Genomic DNA, 18,867 nt, shown 5'->3' with positions numbered 1-18,867 from the left:
AGGTTCTTTCTCTTTTAGATTGGATTTGTACTTTCATCCCCGAACACCAGTCTTGGTTCCAGACCTATTGGAGTTGACGATCTCATGGATCGTTAAGGGGTGTAACCTTCACCCTGTGAACGGTTTACAAGTTCCTAAAACTTGTTGGCGACTGTTTTGCTCTAGCTTCCTTCCCTTTGAACGCCACCATGCTTAAGTGTATGATCACAGTGGGGCTCAAGTGTAGGATGGCTTGAAATATTCCCTACACCCACCCAAATATATAATCTGAATTAATCAAATACAATTCGGGTTATAAAATAAATCAAATGGACCAGGTTAAAAGACTTCCAAGTCATAAAATGGGCCAGACCCAAACCTACTAAGTCCACTCAAGGGGTTCTCATCTCCTATAAATACACTATTCCTCCATCAGTTGAGGGGATCCAGAAATCATTCCAAGAGCTCATAAAACTCAAACGGAATTCTCTCTGAAGTAAGTCAATAAGCACATCAAACTCGTGCCGACTTGTTCAGATACACTCAAACACATTTAAACGGGATTAAGCTTTATAAGCCCTCGTTCAGGTGTATTAAAAAAAAACCCTTGAATACAGGTTGACATCATTAAATGTCACCCTGCATTCAAACTCAAGACGACGTCATCAAACGTCTCCCTACAGGTGTCACACACGTGTCATTGTTAAGCTGCGGAACAGAATCAGAGGATTTAGTTTATTTTATTATAAACTTTTAGACAGAGATTGTACCCAAAATTCATATATTAATATAAACTCATTTGTTACTTTATTTCCCCTCTTTATTTATTTAAACTCGAAATTTGTGTAAATCATAAAAATATGAAGTTGGGTAGTTGCACCTGAAGAATTATTTAAATATGAAAAATTCAAAACTGCAATATTTAAATAAAGAGGTAGAAAAATATACGAGAACAATTATTTCATTGATAATTTGTGAGGTTACAACTCTCTTAGATCTCTTGATTCCTCTTTCCAAGGGGCTAGGGTTTTAATATTTGTTTATAGTACGGGGCCTTGTCGGCTTAATCCATACTATGTACCTACAATGTTTGGTAGTAGGGAAGAGATAGGGTCGTTGTGACTTGTTCCATCTGAACCTAATTAAAACCTAGAAACGACTCTCTTTATATAGAGAGTCGTATAGTAGTTAACAAGATAATAATCAAATATTCTACGAGATCTTAAAGATAAATATCTTGATATTATCTCCTAATTTACATATATTAGACACCTAATAATTAACAAAATTTCGGTGTCAACAAATGCCCCCTCGAGACCTGTTGTGGAGATTTGATATTGGATGCAACTTGGTCTCAAAATTTTCTTGTAGAATTCGAAAGCAAATTTGACATGCCCCTATCATTTCTACGAATTTTGATACTTGAAGAGTGGAGATGAAGAGCAAAAATTGTCCCACCGAGCGTGCCAATTTGTAAACCATAAAAAGTTAAACCTACAATATACAAATAAAGAGGTAGAAAATATACTGAAACAATTATTTTATTGATAATTTATAGGTTACAACTCTCGTAGATCTCTTGATTCCTCTCTCTAAAGGGCTAAGGTTTTGATATTTGTTTATAGTACGGGGCCTTGCCGGCTTAATCCATACTATGTACCTACAATGTTTGATAATAGGGAGGAGATGGAGTCTTTGTGACTTATTCCATCCGAGGCTAATTAAACCTTAGAAACAATCCTCTTTATATAGAGTGTCATAGAGTAGTAAACAAGATATCTATCAAATATTCTACGAGATCTTGAAGATAATATCTTATATTTTTTGATATTATCTCCTTATTTACAAATATCTGACACCTAATAATTAACAAAATTTCGGTGTCAACATGTATATTATTGGATGCTCATATATGAATTGCAGATTATCATATATAGAATACACTAGTGTAAGACCCGTGCCATGCATGGATACAATTGAATTATTATTATTATAATTATTATTATTATTATTATTATTATTATTATTATTATTATTATTAACAAAAACCTACAAAGTCAATAATTTACAAGAAATTAATGGGGAGCCGATATACAATATGGGCCCCACTCCTCTAGCTATAGCGAACCTGATCCTGCTGAAGATGTTAGCAGCAGCAAGAGCACCTATATCCTGAGTCCTTGCGAACGCCTGAACCTGTTTCAGCAACGAAACAACATCCTTTACTAATTCCCCTAAAGAAGAAAAGGAGAAAGGAAGAAAATCGTAACCAATAGCCCTGCAACGCGCCTCATACTTGTCCCGTTTCCAGTGTGCAGCAACCGATACAACACGACCAGGAACAAAGTCAGACAACCCTTATTATTATTATTATTATTATTATTATTATTATTATTATTATTATTATTATTATTATTATTATTATTATTATTATTATTATAAATCATGGTCATTATATAAGACCTTTTTGTAATGGATTTTTTTTTTTACGAAGAATTGTTATATGGCTATATCCATCTATAAGAGATAGGTTTTTACAACATTTTTGTAGTTAAACTTTTAGATTCATATATAAAGTCGTGGCAGGTACATACTCCCTCCGTCCCTTATCGATAGTCACATATGACCAATTTTAAATTCCAAAATGATAGTCCCATTTGCTTTTTTTCAAGTACCATTAATATCATTTTTTTTTTACCAAAATTTCCTCCAATTTGCAACAATATTTGTGCAACTTTAACTTTCCCATGTAAATTTGTCTTTTTCATGTTCTTTTATTACTTTCTCTCTCTACTTTTTTGCATACCCAATAAAATTTACCTTTTCAATGTACTTTTACTACTTTTATTTATATTTATTAATTCCCGTAAAAATTGCCCATAGGGGACTATCAGTAAGGGACAAAGGGAATATATTTTAATTATAACGGCAAAATAATTTAGACAATAACATTTTGTAAATGAATAATAATTTGTACGGACCTAAATCTGACCATTTCTTAAATCTGTTACCATTGCTTAAGAATTTAAATTGTTAATTGTTGTATAATACACACATTTTTAATAGTATTGTGGAGTATACGCATTATCTTAAATATTTTTTTTTAGTGTTATTGAGGAGAAAGAGGGTATAATAACACTTAACATAGAAAAATCAAATAATAGCAAGGAAATGAGTGATACTTCCCTTCAATAAAAAAAAAAAAAAAAAAAGTAATTACCAAATATTACTTTATCTCATTAACATTATGATTAGTTTCATCACCATCCTTTGTTTCATGTAACCATCTAAATATTACTATATAATCTGTAGTTTTTTTTTTTTTTTTTTAAAAAAAAAAAAATGTATTCTTGCTTTTAGTAATAATGCATGATGTAAAGGATATCAATTTCAAGGTACTGTTATGAATGATATAATCCTTTAACAATAATGCATGATATTTCTTAATTCAATAAAGAGAAATATCATTAATTCAATATTTCCATTCTTTATTAATTATGTAATATTTTAATGGTAAAATATACTTACTTTATTAATTATGTAATATTTTAATGGTTAAATGTACTTACTGCAAGTCTTCTAATTGAATAGTGATCACCTATGTTCTTTTTTCATTGTTTGAATAATCATCACTACTTAAAATTCTAGAAATATAGCGAATGACATCTATTATATTATACAAAGAACATATTTTTAAAAATTTGTTAGAACAACAATATCTTTTCATCTAATAACACCATCTCAATAGAATAGATATCAGTGGGATTGGGGAATAATTGTGCCCATAAACAGATGACTCTAACTCGCAAGGTTACATTTTTAGTAATAGAATTTATGTCCTTGATGATTACTAAATTTTCAGCCATGAATAAATGAAAATTATGGTTAAATTAAGATTTAAAACCCAAATCAATCGTGATCAATGATTATATATGGTTTATATATAGAGAATAGTTCTTATGTAAAAGTGTAAAATTAAAATTTTGTATCCATTGTCAATCATGCATAAAAGTAATATTTAATGGTAAATTTAAACTATATTTAAATAGTATGTATTGTGGAGTATAAAAATAATATTGGAAGTTTGAAAAGATTTTATACTGTCTTTTCACATTATTTCTATTTTGTGACTGATATGGTTGATATATTTACTATGTATATATTTTCTTATATTAGTTTAATAATAATATTATGTAATAGAATCATACAAAAATATTATATTATAATAATGTATAATAATATAAGTATATAATAAAATATAATAAGGAAATAAGGAAATAATAATATAATAAAATATAATAATAATTAAATATGAAAATAATGAAATTGGCGGGAAAATAATTAATGACATTGTGCCAAGTGTCATTATAGGTTCGCTTTTAGTATAGGTTAATAGATTGAAACCCAAATCAATCGTGATCAATGATTATATATGGTTTATATATAAAGAATAGTTCTTATGTAAAAGTGTAAAATTAAAATTTTGTATCCATTGTCAATCATGCATAAAAGTAATATTTAATGGTAAATTTAAACTATATTTAGATAGTATGTATTTGTGGAGTATAAAAATAATATTGGAAGTTTGAAAAGATTTTATACTGCCTTTTCACATTATTTCTATTTTGTGAATGTTATGGTTGATATATTTACTATGTATATATTTTCTTATATTAGTTTAATAATAATATTATGTAATAGAATCATACAAAAATATTATATTATAATAATGTATAAGAATATAAGTATATAATAAAATATAATAAGGAAATAATAATGTAATAAAATATAATAATAATTAAATATGAAAATAATGAAATTGGAGGGAAAATAATTAATGACATTGTGCCAAGTGTCATTATAGGTTTGCTTTTAGTATAGGTTAATAGATAGATATATGTGCACTTCTTAAACGTCACACGACATGTTAACTTTTTGACAGTCGACCTTCATACTTTGGGTTGTCAAACAACGAGATTATGTAGTAAGATGAGTAGAAAAGTTGAATGAAAAAACATATTCATGGCCAGACAACGAAATGATACAAATCTTTTCATCGTCATCGACAAACATTTTGCTATCATCTCTTTGTCACTTGATGCCATAATGATTTTCCGACGAGTTTCACTTTTATCTCATACTTGATAATTACAAATTTGAGAAGAATCCATGAAAAAACAGAGGGAGATAATTTCATTAAAAATAGAGTAAAAAATATAGTATGAGAGAGAAATTGAAATTTAAAAAAAATTACAAAAATGAAAATTACCAAAATATGAAGTATAAAACTTAAAAGATATGAATTTTATTAATTTATGCTTTTTAAAAACTGAAGATACATACGTTATTGGGTTGGAGAACACTGAAAGAGGTGAAGGAGGAGGAGTGAGGGAGGGAAAAGGGAAGGGGGTGTAGGCAACTTTACCTACACTAGGGTGTAGGTAAAAAATTGTAGGTAACTAACGGGTAGACGGGTAATAGACGAATATGACATCCAATCCACCGATTGGTCCAACTGGGGCGGGTGCGGTGCGAGACTCGCATTTTTATACCCACTCCCCATCCTTAATTTTAAATCTATAAATAATTTAATAGGTAAAATAATAGTAGAATAATTATCTAAATACTAGCGTTAAATCATGCTATGATATTTCTGAGGTACATATGTTAGAGCATAGCTTTTGATTTTTACTTAATTAGTTTTATAAGTAAATCATACGTATGAACTTATTATGCCATGCAAGGTTTTTCACTCTTTATTACGGAGTATTAATTTAAAATTATATTTAAATATAATAAACAATTTGGTCCAAAATAAATTTCTTATTTTATAATCAAGCAACTTAAAATATTTTTTTTATCCTTTACGATTGCATATTTTATTTTATATTCAAGCTTTCTTATATTTTGTGCCCTAATGGCATATTATTTTTATTCTATGTTTGAAAATTTGTCATTTACTAATTATTTTAGCTTGAAAGATATATATTCATGATTTTTTTTTATAAATAATCACTATACATTTAAAAGTAATTATTTATAAAGGAATTTATATAAAGATATGGTTAGATATCTAAGTTGGTAAATATAATATTTTATGATTATTTTTTCTTAATTTTAGAAGGAAATATTTGCATACATTCTCTATCAATTTTTCAAATTTTTTTTTTTAAATATACTAAGGACACACCAGAAAATGACACATGTCATTGCTGGTGTGTCTTTTAGTATATAGTTATTGATTATTGATTGATATTTATTGATTGATGTGGAAGCTTCTAACATTTAACTTTCAAAATCAATCAATCAATAATCAATAAGTTAATACTAAAACATACCAGAAATGACACATGTCACATCCTGGTGCTGTTTTTTCTCTACAGGAGATAGGAAATGAATGAGTTAACTTCTCTTACATATTTCTTTCAAATAAAAAAAAAAAAAAAAACTTCTCTTACATATTTTGTGGATAAATTTTCAATTTATTTTTCAATTAATAAAAAGAATTTATATAAAAAAATATAAATAACTTAAAATACTATTTAAATTACATTCCTTTATTTTTTTTATCTACCATTAGTTTATAAGCCCTTTATTACTAATTGATTTTTTTTTTCCTACGACATTAGTAATTTAATTTATAAATTGTGCTCACACGGACACTATGCTAGTACAGTAACAAGATTTCAAAAAAAAAAAAATGCTAGTACAGTAATAATACCAACTTAACCTTGTAAAATGAAAAACTTAGCCCTGTGCTCGGCAAAAATTCTTTTAAGAGGGGTAGATTGTAATCCCCCATATTTTCAACCTAATTAAATTATACTTATTTATTACTTGTACAGATATTTTTTATTTTAATTTTATAATATGAATTATTTTGATGTAAAAACAATAAGATTTTCAAGCTAAAACTATTAAGTGTTTAATTTAAATCATAATCCCTTTAAAGTTTACTAGCCCACTACTTAAATCTTACTCAAGCCCAAACCAATCCTACTCCTACTTGGATTAGGAAAGTGAAGCCCACAAAAATATAAAACCCAAAAACCCTTATTTCCCCCTCACTTCTCTTCCTCCTCTTCACGTAATTCACAAGAGGAAAAAAAAAACTTGAAGCTTGAACTACATTGAAATAGTGAAGTCTTAGTAAACTGATAGTTGAGTCGTATGTTGAGTCTATAGTTCGGTAATGTGTGATGATTGATTATTAGTAGCATGCTAGGGATTTCTTATTATGTTTTGCAGCTTGTATGTACTCAGCTTTGCTGATTGCGTGTTTTGTGCGTCTTTCTTTAGTCATAGCCTTCGCCTTTCAATGACCCTGTGACGATCGAATTTTTACACTTGTAATATTGGGGAGCAGATTAACCACAGGTTCTTACACATGCAGCATTCGTATCTAGGTGGTGGGATCTTGAGTGGAGTGTTGGTTGCTTTTCTCATTTTAATTGCTATTTACTTTTGAAGTTACTTAAACTCATTTTCATTTTTATACTACTTCTATTGGTTTGAGTTTTGAATAAGGGCTATACTGGTTCCAAGTTGTAAGACTTAATTTGGTTTTATTTGTTAGTTTTGAAACTTATTTATAACTAATTTAGTTTTTCCGCTGCTAATTTTTGATATAGTCTTAACGTTTGAACACATGGCGGTAGCACGCCAGTAATTCTCTTGAATATTGTTCAGGGTACTCACAGGTTTGAAGAGAGAATTATTGGTGTGTTACAAAGTGGTATCTGGGAGCTTAGGTTAGATTTAATTACCACTAAAGCCAATTAGCTTAGTATGTCTTAGGCGCCTAATTAATGGTTGAAGATTTCGAATTCAAAGGCTAAAATATTTTTTTAAATTTTTCGAAACTTAGTATGTTTTAAAACCTTTTATTTAAAATAATTTCGAAGTTGTTTTGTCTACTTGCTTGGTGAGATTTGGGTAAACTTAAGAAGGGAAGGCATGCATATTTCATACATTTCTTTCCATTTAATTATCACATAAAGTTTTAATCTTTATTATTATTTAACATGTTGCAATTGGTGTTCTAATTGATTTATTTTTGTGATGTGCTTGTGTTATGATTTTTTGAATGTTCGTTGCGTTGGGTTGATGTAGAAAGGAGATGAGCGACTCAGTAATCACGTCTAAGAGCAAGAATGGTACTATGAGTGACCCCATAGTCGTGTCTGAGGACGAGAATGATACTCAAAGTGAAGATACTCTGGAAACTATGGAAATGATTCTTACACCAGCAATACCTCAACCTGATGAGGAAGATTACCAGAGCTTATATGAGTTTAAGACAGCAAAGAATAAAAAGCATAAGATAAAAACCTATAATAGAATTTTCCATGAGTATACTCTTATTGAATTTCCAGATGAAAATGATCTTGAATGGCTACAACCACCACTTGAAGATCCAAATGCTGGGAGGAGAGCTACTAGAAACCCGAATCCGTTTTATAAGGCAATAATTATTGAGGACTCGGATGATGAAAATGATCCTGATTTTGATGTTAATACTTATAGTGAGAAGAAAGACAAAAACTGCAATGTGATTCCTTGAGGATTATATTTGTTAGGGTGGAGTTAGTATGAATAAGGCATTTGCCATTAATAATGGTTATTAGAACCTCATTATAGTTTGATTTAGATTATTGAATTTTAATAAGTAGCCAGAGCTATAGAGTTATTATTTGGGATTAATACCTTTATTTAAGTTATAATAAGAGTTGTTATTTTATTTTAAGAGCTTCATTCTAGTTTTATTCGTAAGTAAGAACAAGTTAAATTTCCATGAACGTATAATGTTGGGATAATTTCTTTGTCTATGATTAAGTTTAGTAAGAGTGGCGCGAGTGGGAATTATTTTCTTAACTTTATTTAATCCTGCGTATGAATCATGCTTGTATAATATGATTTTGCTTGGGACAAGAGGGTGCAAACCCAAGGCATCCTTTTGAACCAATTTGTGTGACAAAATGCAATATTGTGATTGAATGAATATATGCGAATGGTATTTGAATTTCATTTAAAATGGAGTGCATATTTATTCTCTTTCAGGCGTAGAACTAGAATGGCTTAAAACGCTGCCTTAGCTGATGCTATTCATTTGTTGGCTGAAAATATAAACCAAAACCGGGGAGATCAAGTCGACCCCCAAGCAGAGATGTTTAAGAAGCTGGCCCAAGTTAAGCCACCAGTTTTTAAGGGAGGTGCTGACCCTACCTTCCTAGAAAACTAGATTCGAGAGTTCGACAAACTGAAGGTATGAAAGTGGACTAGGCCGCTATATACCTTAAGGAGGAGGCCGATATCTGGTGGAGGGACAATGCTGTGACCATTAGAGCCAAACCCAACTTTGGATGGGAAGTGTTTAAGACCTTTTTAAGGGACAAGTTTTACCCTCTATTTCTGAAGAAACAGAAGGCTCAGGAGTTTATAAGCCTGGAAATGGGAGAAATGTCAATCTCTGAGTATTATAATAAGTTCATGACCCTTGCTAGGTTTGCTCCTGAGGTTGTACCGATTGAAGAACTGAAGGCTCAGAGGTTTGAGCATGGATTGACCGACCAGTTACAGAAAGACCTAACTGGGAAGGTTTTTAAAACCCTCGACAACGTATATGAGAGAGTTGCACACATGTACCATCTGAATTCTAAAAGCGCAGGTGAGAGTGCTAAGGATGGGGAGAAAAGGAAAGACTTTGGAAATCTGAGAACCAGAGTAACTTTAAGAGGCCTAGGAATGGGAACTCGTTTCATAGGGGTAACCAAAATGTTAGTGTAGACACCCAAATGTTTCTCCCCAAAACCAAACCCAGTGATGAATACCTTTTGCGTCGAATCATAATCGAACAAGGTGAAAGTGTGAAAGGTCAAGTGTTGCGGCTGGTTTTTATTAAATTCTTTCTTTCTGTTTTCGAAAACAACTCTATTTTGTGAAAACAGCCAATCGAGTTTAGTTTGGTCCACGACAAGGGTCCAATAATAGTGTAGTAGGATGGGGCTTACAAAGATCTTTCAAACGATATATTATAATCCCAATTCCGATGAATAATGAGGAAGTTATGGCCAAAATACTAAACTGGGCCCGGTTTGATCTTTACATGCGGCCCGATGATCTAGGGGAGGGCCCAATGTTAATTATTATTCCTAAAATTATTAGAATTAATTGTAGTCTTCTAGAATTCTCTAGAGGGTTCTTTTAAGTCCTAATAAGATTAGAATTAATAATTATATTTTGATAAAGTTTTATTTGGAATAAAATATTATTTTATGAAAAATACGATTTCGATACGGACTTTACAAATCAATTTTGATTCATATGTTGACTCCGTGTTTGAAAGCGCGTAGGAATCCAGGCTGTCGCCAAACGACAGGCCTGTCGCCACGCGACAGACCTTGTCGCCTGGCGACAAGGTCGGTTTTGCAGCGACAGAGTGGAGTTTTATTCCTTATCAAATTCTACCTATTTCCGGACTGTTTTCTTATAAATAGGGTCCTGAACCTCCGTTTTTCTTCATGAATCATCAATAATCTACAATCAACAATCATCTCTCTCTAAAGTTAGAAGCTTTCTCTCTCTATTCTTTTTCTAAACCTTCCCTCTTACAAAATTCCGCATTCACGAGATCTAGACACACCTAGCCAAGTTCGAAGTTGCCTTCGCCCTAAACGTGAAAGGTTATAATTTCTGAGGGTTTGGTCCCTAATCTTTATTTCAATTATTTAATTTAATTGTTTTGATTTATATTTTCCTTGAAGTTACTAAAGCATGTATTTTGTTATTAGAAAGAGGTACGAGGCATCAAAGTATGTAATCTTGTTGCTCTATTCTTGTAGAAAGCATGTTTAAATTTGTTTAATTCCTAGTATCATGTTAGGATGTTATTATTGCTTTCTAGTATCATGTTTAGGGTGCCTTTTACTCTTTTCTAATATCATGTTAGTATCATGTTAGGGCTAAAGCTTTGATCTTTATTGTTTAGTGACATGCTAGGATTTGTTATTAACCTCGTTAGCATCATGCCTAGGATCTTGCTATTAATATTATGCTTTAACATGATTATTTTAATTATGATTGTTTTTATGATTATAATTATAATGATTGTTATGTTGCTTGATGATTATTTATTGTTATTGCTTGATCACGCCTTTTACGCATGTTTAAAGGGAATTTGTACTTGTAATCACGCTTAATAAGATAATTAATAATCTTGTTTAGGTTAATATGATTATAATTCAAGTGATCGCCAATAATAGTTTTGCTTGTGCATTAATAATTAACCAACATATGTAAACAGGTTTAGGGTTAATCTGATGATTGCATGCTAGTCAGAAAGCGCACATGAATACGAGAAGAATGAAGTAGAGGTCTATTATTAGGGCAGGTTCAATCTCTTTTAGGTTGGATTTGTACCTTCATCCCCGAACCCTATTTTGTTCAAGACCTTTCGGAGTTGACGATCTCCTGGATCGTTAAGGGTGTAATCTTCACCTCGTGAACGGTTTACAAGTTCTTTAAACTTGTTAGCGACTCTTTTGCTCTCTTTTCTTTCCCTTTGGACACCACCATGCTTAAGTGTATGATCACAGTGGGGTTCAATCTTGGGGTTAATGGCTTGAAATATTCCCTACAGTTAGCAATTCTTCTAATGCTAACAATGGAGAAAGGAACTACCACTGTAAGAGATGTAAGAGAAACCACCCTGGGAGAGACTGTGATGGGAATTTGGTGACTTGCCGGTTCTGCAATAAAAAGGGGCATAGGGAGTATGAGTGTTACACCAAACAGAAACAATAAAGAAATGGTGGGAATACCCAACAGAGGCCTAACAATTTCAGCAACCAGGGGAATAAGGGAAACGGTCAGAATGGGAAGTTTGGTAATGGTAACGACAACAACAGCAGATTTGGCAACGGCAACAACAACTCAGGCAACAACAACAATGGTTACCAAGGAAGGAGCAACACTCCCGGGCGCTTGTCTGTGATGAGCAAGGGAAAAGCTGAGAGGTCCTCAGATATAGTCACTGGTACTTTTTCTATTCATTCTATCTCTGTCAACACTTTGTTTGACTCTGGAGCAGCTTACTCTTTCATTTCTACTTCTGTTGTGCGCAAGTTAAACTTAACTGAATCGAGTCATGTTGATGTGTCGGCCAGTCTACCTACGGGCAAACTTGTCCATTGTAATAAAATATTCAAGGGCTTGCCTTTAAAAATAGGGAAAGCTATCTTTCCATCGAATCTTATTGAGTTTAATCTAGGGGACTTAGATGTAATTTTGGGGATGGATTGGCTAAGTTTATACAAGGCCAAGATAGACTGTGAGATGCAGAGGGTGCACCTGAGTGATCCTTTGGGTAAGTCAGTGTCCTATAGAAGTTTAGGGAAGCCTAAGAGTTTTGGGATTATTTCTACTTTGAAGGTCAAGAAGCTAGTGAATAAGGGGTGTCGGTTGTACTTTTGTTGTGTTCAAGATTTGAATATGAGTGAGAGTAGGCGGATAGAGAATGTACCCATTGTGAATGAGTTCTTAGATGTCTTTCCAGAAGAGATCTCAGGAATGCCACCCAAAAGTGAAGTTGAGTTTAACATTGACTTAGTTCCAGGAGTTGCACCTATCTCGAAAGCACCTTATAGAATGGCACCAGCCGAGATGAGCGAGCTAAAGGCTCAATTGCAGGAGTTGTTGGACAAGGGGTTCATTAAGCCTAGTGCATCACCTTGGGGAGCACCTGTTTTATTTGTGAAAAAGAAGATGGGAGTTTGAGGCTATGTATTGATTACAGAGAGTTGAATAATGTGACTGTGAAGAATAAGTACCCTTTACCTAGGATAGATGACTTGCTTGATCAGCTGAAAGGAGCAAGTGTGTTTTCAAAGATCGATTTGAGGTCGGGGTACCATCAGTTGAAAGATGCAGACAATTACATCCCAAAGACAACCTTTAGGACTCGTTATGGGCATTACGATTTTACAGTCATGCCTTTTGGGTTAACCAATGCACCTGCCATATTCATGGACTTGATGAACCGAGTGTTTCATGAGTACTTGGATAAATTTGTAGTTATGTTCATTGATGACATATTGGTGTATTCGAGGAATGAGGAAGAACACGCTTAGCACTTGAGAACTATCCTTGAAACTCTTAGGAAGAACAAGCTATATGCTAAGTTTTCTAAGTGTGAGTTCTGGTTGGAGAAAGTTGCATTTTTGGGGCATTACATTTCGAAAGAGGGTGTATCTGTGGATCCTGCGAAGATCAAAGCGGTTAGTGAGTGGCCTACACCTAAGAATGTGATTGATGTTTGTAGTTTCTTGGGATTAGCTGGGTATTATAGGAGGTTTGTGAAAGACTTTTCGAGGATAGCCAGACCCATGACTACCCTTATGAAGAAGCAAAGCAAATTTGAGTGGAACAAAAGTTGTGAATCGGCTTTTCAAACCCTCAAAGAGCGATTGACCACTGCACCAGTGTTAGTATTACCGGATGGGAGAGACGGATTCGAAGTATATAGTGATGCCTCGAAGCATGGTTTGGGATGTGTCCTGCAACAAAATGGAAGGGTGTTCGTGTATGCATCGAGACAACTGAAGTCACATGAGGTCAATTACCCTACGCACGAATTGGAACTTGCAGCTGTTGTGTTCGCCTTGAAGATTTGGACACACTACCTTCATGGTGTCTCTTGTAAGATCTTCACATACCATAAAAGTCTGAAGTACATCTTCACCCAAGATCACTTGAATATGCGGCAACGTAGATGGCTAGAGTTTCTCACAGACTACCATGTCCACATCCAGTATCATGAGGGAAAGGCGAATGTTGTTGCAGATGCCCTTAGCAGAAAGTCGAGTCATAATGTCAATGCTTTGATTGTGGCCAATGAGTTGTGTGAGGATATGAGAAGATTAAACCTTGAGGTAGTTAACCAAGGAGAGTTAGAGGGATTGTTGAGTGCCTTGACAATCCAACCATCCATATTTGAGGAGATTAAAGAGAAGCAGTTGGAAGATGAGTCGTTTCAGAAGATCAAAGATCGAGTAATTAGTGGTGCGGAGACTGAATTCAAGATTCACGAAGATGGGAGTCTGAGATACAAGGAGAGATGGTGCAGACCACAGAAGTGTAAGGATATAAAAAGAAAAATCATGGAGGAGTGCCATAACACACCATATTCAGTTCACCCTGGAGGAGATAAGCTGTATAAAGACTTAAAGGAGTTATATTGGTGGCCGAATATGAAGAGAGAGGTCGCTGAGTTTGTATCCAAGTGTCTGACGTGCCAGAAGGTGAAGATAGACCACAAAAGACCCATGGGAAAGGTGCAACCATTGGAAATACCAGGATGGAAATGGGATTCTATATCTGTGGACTTTATGACAGGGTTACCAAAAATTCGTAGTAGGAATGACACAATTTGGGTGATTGTGGACAGACTAACTAAGTCGGCGATGTTCATTCCTATCAAGGAGACCTGGAAAAAGAAGCAGCTGGCAAGTATTTATGTGAAGAATGTAGTTCGTTTGCATGGAGTCCCCAAGGACATAGTGTCGGATAGAGATTCGAGATTTCTATCAAAGTTTTGGCAAAAAGTGCAAGAAAACCTTGGAACAGCTTTGAAGATGAGTATTGCCTTTCATCCTGCAACAAATGGCCAAATTGAGAGAACAAACCAAACCATGGAAGATATGCTACGAGCTTGTGCTTTAGATTTCCAAGCGAATTGGGAGGATCACCTACCTTTGATCGAATTCTCCTACAATAACAGTTACCATACAAGCATTAAGATGGCACCTTTTGAAGCATTGTATGGAAGGAAGTGCAGAAGCCCAATGTGCTGGAATGATTATAGTGAACGTATTACTTTGGGGACAGAATTTATTAAGGATATGGTGAGCAAAGTGAGACAGATTCAGTCCCGAATAAAGGCAGCACAAGATAGGCAAAAGAGCTATGCTTGACTTGAAGAGAAGGGATGATGAGTTTAGTGTTGGGGACAAGGTCTTCCTAAAGGTTTCTCCAACAAAAGGCGTGATGCGATTTGGCAAGAAAGGGAAGCTTAGTGCTAAGTATGTGGGACCGTATGAAATTTTCCAACGTGTGGGGAAAGTGGCTTACAAGTTGGCTTTGCCAATGGAGTTCGAGAAGATGCATGATGTGTTCCACATTTCCCAACTAAAGAAGTATGTGCCTAGTGAAACTCATGTGTTACAACCAGAGACTATTCAACTAGATGAGCCTCTAACTTTTGAAGAAAGACCTGTCCAAATCCTAGATCACAAGGTGCGTAGTACTAGAACCAAAGATGTGAAGATAGTGAAGGTCCTTTGGTCGAACCAAGAGTATGAAGAGGCTACTTGGGAGGCCGAGGAAGAGATGAGAAACAAGTATCCCGAGTTATTTGATGAGGTGAGTTACGAGGGCGTAACTCTTTTCTTTTAAGGGGGAGTAGAATGCGATGTAATTTCGTGCTTTTACCTCAATTATGCTATTTATTGCTTGAGTTGCATGATTTTACTTATTAATATGCATTATTATTGTGTTTACATGCAATAGAAGTATGTAAACTTTGGCCAAGTACGAGTTCACTAAGCATAAAGTCCCGTTTGTTGAGTATAAATGTTGAGGATCAAATAATTTACAGCAATACAAAACACAAAAGTTTGAATGATTTTGGATAATTATGGTTTTGGGTTAAGTTTCGAGGGCGAAACTTCTTTTAAGAGGGGTAGATTGTAATCCCCCATATTTTCAACCTAATTAAATTATACTTATTTATTATTTGTACAGATATTTTTTATTTTAATTTTATAATATGAATTATTTTGATGTAAAAACAATAAGATTTTCAAGCTAAAACTATTAAGTGTTTAATTTAAATCATAATCCCTTTTAAGTTTACTAGCCCACTACTTAAATCTTACTCAAGCCCAAACCAATCCTAATCCTACTTGGATTAGGAAAGTGAAGCCCACAAAAATATAAAACCCAAAAACCCTTATTTCCCCCTCACTTCTCTTCCTCCTCTTCACGTAATTCACAAGAGGAAAAAAAAAACTTGAAGCTTGAACTGCTGTCGTTGCCCAGCCCAACGCACCACCACTCCGGCCACCTTCTGCTCGCTGTCAACCATCGCCCAGCCACCGAGAGGAGTTTATAGAAGGTGATTTCTAGTGAGTAAAGTGGCATACCAATTCGTTTACTCAAGGTACGTATGAGTCACGAAACCTTGCTTTTAGATGCAGGTTTAGGGACGGATCGAGAACTTAGTATCATGTGTAGAGAAGACTGGGCTAAATTATTTGGTTATACATTGTGATTTCCATATATTGTGCACTATTCTATATTGCAAGCATTATTTATGCTCTAATTATGCAAGATGCGCTTAGAGGCAAAGGTATGTGATTTGGTGAAATGATTCATTTATTACTCGTTCATGATCATGGAGATAGAATGAGTAAAGGAGGAAATTTAAGTCTTATATGACGAGGTTAAGATTGTGGGGTGCTTTATGCACTGAAGGTGTTTATACACCGAGGTAGTTAAAGGAATAAATAATAAATGTTGCTTGTCACTAATAAATCAATAATTGAACTGGAAGTCTGCTTTACTTGATTGAATTTATATTGGATTGATTGTATTGTTTTGCAAATGAGTCTTCACCAAGTCTAAACTTGTAAATCACGTAAAGTGCAAGACGGATGAGCAACAAAACTCTGGATTTGTGCACATCTGGAGTAATGACAATCAGGGGTTGGGGTACACGGGGTATTAGATGTGCACTTTTCTTGAGGCTGTCTGATCTACGAGTCTTTTATTGCAAATACTTTTCAAAAACTAGGAGTTAGATGAGATCTCATACTAGCTACGGTCACGAAGTCGCGCCTGTGGTCGTTGGATGTTTTATTGATGTTTGCGAAAGGAGGCATGGGGTTTTTCTTTTATTGATGTTTTAAATGGAGCATGGGTTGAACAATCTTGTCTATTACTTAATCTAATGAATAAAAATGATGAAGTAACTACTTTGAAATAGTGAAGTCTTAGTAAACTGATAGTTCAGTCGTATGTTGAATCTATAGTTCGGTAATGTGTGATGATTGATTATTAGTAGCATGCTAGGGATTTCTTATTATGTTTCGCAACTTGTATGTACTCAGCTTTGCTGATTGCGTGTCTTTCTTTGGTCATGGCTTTCGCCTTTCAATGACCCTGTGACGATCCAATTTTTACACTTGTAATATTGGGGAGATGATTAACCACAGGTTCTTACACATGCAACATTCTTATTTAGGTGGTGGGATCTTGAGTGGAGTGTTGGTTGTTTTTCTCATTTTAATTGCTATTTACTTTTGAAGTTACTTAAACTCGTTTTCATTTTTATACTACTTCTATTGGTTTGAGTTTTGAATAAGGGCCTTAATGGTTCCAAGTTGTAAGACTTAATTTGGTTTTGTTTGTTGGTTTTGAAACTTATTTATAACTGATTTAGTTTTTCCGCTGCTAATTTCTGATATAGCCTTAACGTTTGAACACGTGGCGGTAGCACGCCAGTAATTCTCTTGAATATTTTTCAGGGTACTCACAGGTTTGAAGAGAGAATTATTGGGGTGTTACACTTATACAAAAAATTAATTTTAATTATAATAAATAATTTTTAAAAAGACTAGGGTGTCGGGTTTGGTGTGGAGGGCTGGGTGGTCATAGGTTCGTGCCGACTAGGGTGGGTGAGAGTTGTGTGGGTTCGATGAATCAGCTAGGTTGGGGCTAGGTGGGAGTTCGCCGCATAAGTGTGATTTGAGAGTAAGGGTTGGGCTTTGGTTGGGAGTTCGCCACATAAGTGGGGTTCGAGAGTTAGAGTTATGATTTGGGTGGGTGTTCGCTGGACTGGTTGGGACTCTAGGGTGTAAAGTTAAAATGTATCCAATTAAAGGAATCGATGTAGTATTAGAGTAACTCCAATAGTAAGCTAATTAGCAAATTAGCTTTTTTAGGCTACATAAGATTTTAAAGCTAATTTCTTTTGTAGCTAGTTTGTGCCCTGGCTACTAGCTTGTGGTGTTTGCTAGAGAGAAGAAGAATTTGTCATGCATGCGTCAAGATTGCAGTTCAGCCCAAACAATTTGGAGAAAGTGCAATTATTCTGTGGTTTTGTCTCACTCTCTTTGTAGTATGAGTGACTGGTGGGAGCACTGTTTTGGTAATTTTGGGTAGGAAATGGTGAGTTTAATTACCATGTGTTGGACTATGTGGGGTGCAAGGAACAAATGAATGATTGAGGATGAAAATTCGAATGTTGAACAAATTGCTGCCTATGCTTTGAAGATTAATTCGAAGGGGCGTGAGGTGGGAAAGTTGAATAACAATGGGAATTGATGGGTGGAAAGAGTGTCTTTGTGGGCGGGTCTCCTTCGGCATCTGATGTGGTTAAAATTATGTTGATGCTGATGTTTTGGGGGATATGGGCCTGGGTGCAGTTTGCAGGTATAGTGAAGGGGTGGTGCTTTGGGGAGCTACGGTGTAGTGGAGTGAAAAATGAGAGACTAAGTTTGCAGAGGTTAAAGCGGTATTTTAGGGCATGAAGATTGCGAGACAAAGGTATGAGTTGCATTGAGATCGAGAGTGATAATCTGGTGGTGATTGAGGCAATGAGGAAGCGTTTGCATGGCCCTGGTTCCTATCATCTGATTATAAAGGATATTCTAGAATTTTTTTTTCTTCTAATTTTACTAGTGTTCATGGTCTATTGTAAAGCGAGGGGGTAATAATGTAATACACAAATTAACTCACTTTCAACCATGGGAGTTTGGCCAATGGGTGTGGAGGGATGTAATCTCTCCTCGCATTTTGGAAATTTAGTTGATCTAGATGGTTTTTTTTTTT

The 18,867-nt window shown here is 34.3% G+C and overlaps 2 protein-coding genes across 2 annotated transcripts; both read left to right on the top strand.

The window, feature by feature from the left end:
• Positions 1 to 8,098: 8,098 nt before the first annotated feature.
• LOC145564828 (uncharacterized) lies at positions 8,099 to 14,883 on the top strand. The gene is made up of 9 exons (XM_081625014.1): positions 8,099 to 8,530; positions 9,262 to 9,744; positions 11,618 to 11,712; positions 11,823 to 12,013; positions 12,068 to 12,683; positions 12,818 to 12,976; positions 13,136 to 14,112; positions 14,371 to 14,688; positions 14,756 to 14,883. The coding sequence occupies exons 1-9, from the start codon at positions 8,099 to 8,101 to the stop codon at positions 14,881 to 14,883; spliced, it is 3,399 nt and encodes a 1,132-aa protein (XP_081481140.1).
• Positions 14,884 to 14,940: 57 nt separating this feature from the next.
• LOC145564826 (uncharacterized) lies at positions 14,941 to 18,566 on the top strand. The gene is made up of 2 exons (XM_081625013.1): positions 14,941 to 15,309; positions 18,462 to 18,566. Exons 1-2 carry the CDS (start codon positions 14,941 to 14,943, stop codon positions 18,564 to 18,566), a joined length of 474 nt encoding a protein of 157 aa, XP_081481139.1.
• Positions 18,567 to 18,867: the final 301 nt, after the last annotated feature.

This window comes from Chenopodium album, chromosome 10 (genome assembly GCF_948465745.1).
Source record: "Chenopodium album chromosome 10, dcCheAlbu1.1, whole genome shotgun sequence".
In the NCBI taxonomy this organism is placed as follows: domain Eukaryota; kingdom Viridiplantae; phylum Streptophyta; class Magnoliopsida; order Caryophyllales; family Amaranthaceae; genus Chenopodium; species Chenopodium album.
The sequence above is the reverse complement of the archived record's forward strand: the minus strand, read 5'-3'. Positions and strand labels throughout refer to the sequence as shown.